At 52.1% G+C, this 3,065-nt stretch overlaps 1 protein-coding gene across 1 annotated transcript in view; it reads left to right on the top strand.

Moving 5' to 3' along the window:
• Positions 1–275, top strand: part of LOC140389561 (extracellular calcium-sensing receptor-like) — a 17,230-nt gene extending 16,955 nt beyond the window's left edge. The window contains exon 6 of the mRNA XM_072473789.1: positions 1–275. This exon is cut by the window's left edge and continues 636 nt beyond it. Within this exon, the coding sequence (XP_072329890.1) occupies positions 1–275 (275 nt within the window).
• The last annotated feature ends 2,790 nt before the right edge of the window (positions 276–3,065 follow it).

Below are 3,065 nucleotides of genomic sequence, written 5' to 3' on the forward strand. Positions count from 1 at the left end.
TTGCATTTCTAGCGCGTGCGTTGCCAGATAGCTTCAACGAAGCAAAGTTTATCACCTTCAGCATGCTGATTTTCTGTGCCGTCTGGATAACTTTCATTCCAGTTTACATCAACTCTGGAAAGCACACAGTAGCTGTGGAGATATTTGCAATATTGTCTTCCAGTTTTGGTTTGCTGAGCTGTATATTTGCTCCTAAGGTTTATATCATTCTCTTGAAACCGGAACTGAACACCAAGAAACATTTAATGGGCAGGCCACCCGCTAACGCACTGTGAATGCTGGAAGGTTAATTATCTTTGGCCAGTCCAAAAACAAAGCATGCAAAGGTCATGGCTTTTATTACAATGCTAAAGTTAGTATTTGTCACTTTTGTATGTTATAATCTTTATACCGTGGAGAAGATTCCTTGGAAAATGTATGAGTGAAAATAAACAATACTGTACATGTGTGAGTGCTTGCTGAGCCATCCCTTTATCAATTCTATTTAAACTGTGTCCTGAACAATCGTCATCCTTCAACTAACATCACAAAAACAGTTTATCTAATCGTTATCATGTTGCTGTTAGTGGGAGCGTGAAGTGTGAAACGAGGCAGATGTGTTTCCGACATTACAACAGTGTCAGAATTTTAAAAGACTTAGAGTGGGATTCTCCGAGCCCGCGCCGGGCGGGTCGAGGGCCGCGGCCGGGGGCCGCTGAAAGAAGCCCCCGCGGTGATTCTCTGCGGTGACCAGCCGAACTCCCACTGAGTTCTGCCGAGTCCCATGGCATGGTTCCAACCTGGTACCACCCGCCGGGAGGTCGGACCTGCGGCCGCAGTGGACGACCTGGTGGGGGGGCGGGAGTATCTGACACTGGAGGGGACGGCCTCCATGGGGCCCAGGCCCACGATCAGGGGCTTCTGATCATCGGGCGGCCACGATCTGGAGAGGACCTACCTCTTACCGCGCGGCCCGCTGAAAGGTCCCTGATATGTTGCTCTGCCCCAGCGCGGAGACGGCAACTACGTGCATGCGCCAGCACGGAGACAGCAACCATGTGCATGTGCGGCGCGGAGATGGGCACCTTTCGGTGCCGGAGCAACGCGCATCACTCTGGCGCCGTGCTAGCTCCCTGAAGAGCGGTGAATTGCTGAGCCAGCAGGCCCACTGACGCCGGCGTACACCACTCTGGTGTTTACGCCGGCATCAACACTTTGACCGGAATTCTCCGGCCGTTGGATTTTCTGGCGGATCCTCTTAGCCCAGGCTGGGCCGGAGAATCGCCGGGACGGGCGTGAATCGCGTCAAGCTGCCCCAATGCTGGTCCGCCAATTCTCCTGCGGCACCGGTTGGGTGCCGCTCTACGCAGCCTCCCTGGCGATTCTCCGCCCGGAATAGGCTGAGTGGCCACGCAGAAAAAGCCGAATCCCGCCGGCGCCGTTCACACCTGCTCTTACCCGGCGGGAACTCGGCGGGCATGTATCCGGGGGCGGCCTGGTGGGGTGGAGGGGGGTCAGACCCTGGAGGGGCCTCCGCTGTGGCCTGGTCCGCGATTGGGGCCTACCGATTGGTGGTCCGGCCTCTCGGGCTGGGGGCATCTTTTGTTCCGCACCGGCTATGTTACGTCGGGGCCAGCGCGGAGAAGGGAGCCACTGCGCATGCGCAGACCCACGGCGCCCATCTGACGTTGGGGATCGTCAGCTGGAGCGGCGTGGGTCACTCCAGTGCCGTGCTGGCACCCTGTAGGGGTCAGAATCGCTGCTCCTGAGGCCATGTTAACGCCGTCAAGAAACGCGACGGCGTTTACGATGGTGTCAACACTTAGCCTCAGACTCAGAGACTCCTGCCTCTGTTCCTGCCGGCAGCGCACACTCGCCCGCGTGTTTCTCAGCGACGTAGGGTGCCTTCAATGCGAATTCGATCTACAGGCGGCAGCAATCCCACTGCCAACGAACAGCGCTCCGCTGAGAAACACGCGACTATGGAACCGGAGAATCCCGCCCATAATTTGTGGAACGAGCTTTGGGACTTCCTCAAATTGTGAAAACTGCAATGCTTTTATATTCAGAAATAACTCTTAATCTTTGTTCAATAGCTCTGCACAATAATTCAATTCTACTGAATTAAAATTAAAAAAATAAAATATGTGGGCACTTCTACGATGTAAGTGAACAATTGACAGTATAATCCATTGTAGTACCTCAATGGGCACAATGCCAACAACGATGTTTTTAGCCTACAAAGCAGTTGAAATGAATCAAAGAGATGGTGTGCCAATTCAAGAGATTTTGTCGAGGGCGTGTAATGTCCCGAATTGAAAGTAATTCTTTAATATTAACAGAATAGTTAAAATATTGTTTACCGGGCAGCACGGTGGCACAGTGGTTAGCACTGCAGCCTCACTGCGCCGAGGTCCCAGGTTCGAATCCCGGCTCTGGGTCACTGTCCGTGTGGAGTTTGCACATTCTCCCCGTGTTTGCGTGGGTCTCGCCCCCACAACCCAAAGATGTGCAGGGTAGGTGGATTGGCCGCGCTAAATTGCCCCTTAATTGGAAAAAATGAATTAGGTACTCTAAATTTGTATTAAAAAAACTATTGTTTACCAGAGAAGTTAATCCTCTCAGATCACATAGAAACACACGCACAAAAGATTTTAAATGTGCACTGAAACCGGTTAAACGTTAATTTAAAAAAGAAAAGCCGGAAAAAATTACTCTCATCATGCTCTCAATTCTGAGTCAGACGAACACACAAGGGGCGGGATTTTCCCAACCACTCGCCGTGTGATTTTCGACGGCGTAGACGGCCCACCCACAGGATCTACTGGTTCCCACCACTGTCAATGGGATTTTACCCCCCTGTGGTGAACCACTGTAATAGGAGATGTAAGGTAGGACCTGCACTACAGATTCGCCGGTAGCGCCTGCCGGCTGGCTCCGCCCACGGAGAACTGTATAAATATATATGACCTCCAGTGCCCTGCCATTTCGCCAGCTGCAGCAGGAGGCCTCGCATCTGACTGTAATAAAGCCACAGTTGTACCCAACTTTAGTCTTTGTGCAATTGATCGCGCATCAATTTATTA

Source organism: Scyliorhinus torazame, chromosome 14 (assembly GCF_047496885.1).
Source record: "Scyliorhinus torazame isolate Kashiwa2021f chromosome 14, sScyTor2.1, whole genome shotgun sequence".
NCBI classification, from domain to species: domain Eukaryota; kingdom Metazoa; phylum Chordata; class Chondrichthyes; order Carcharhiniformes; family Scyliorhinidae; genus Scyliorhinus; species Scyliorhinus torazame.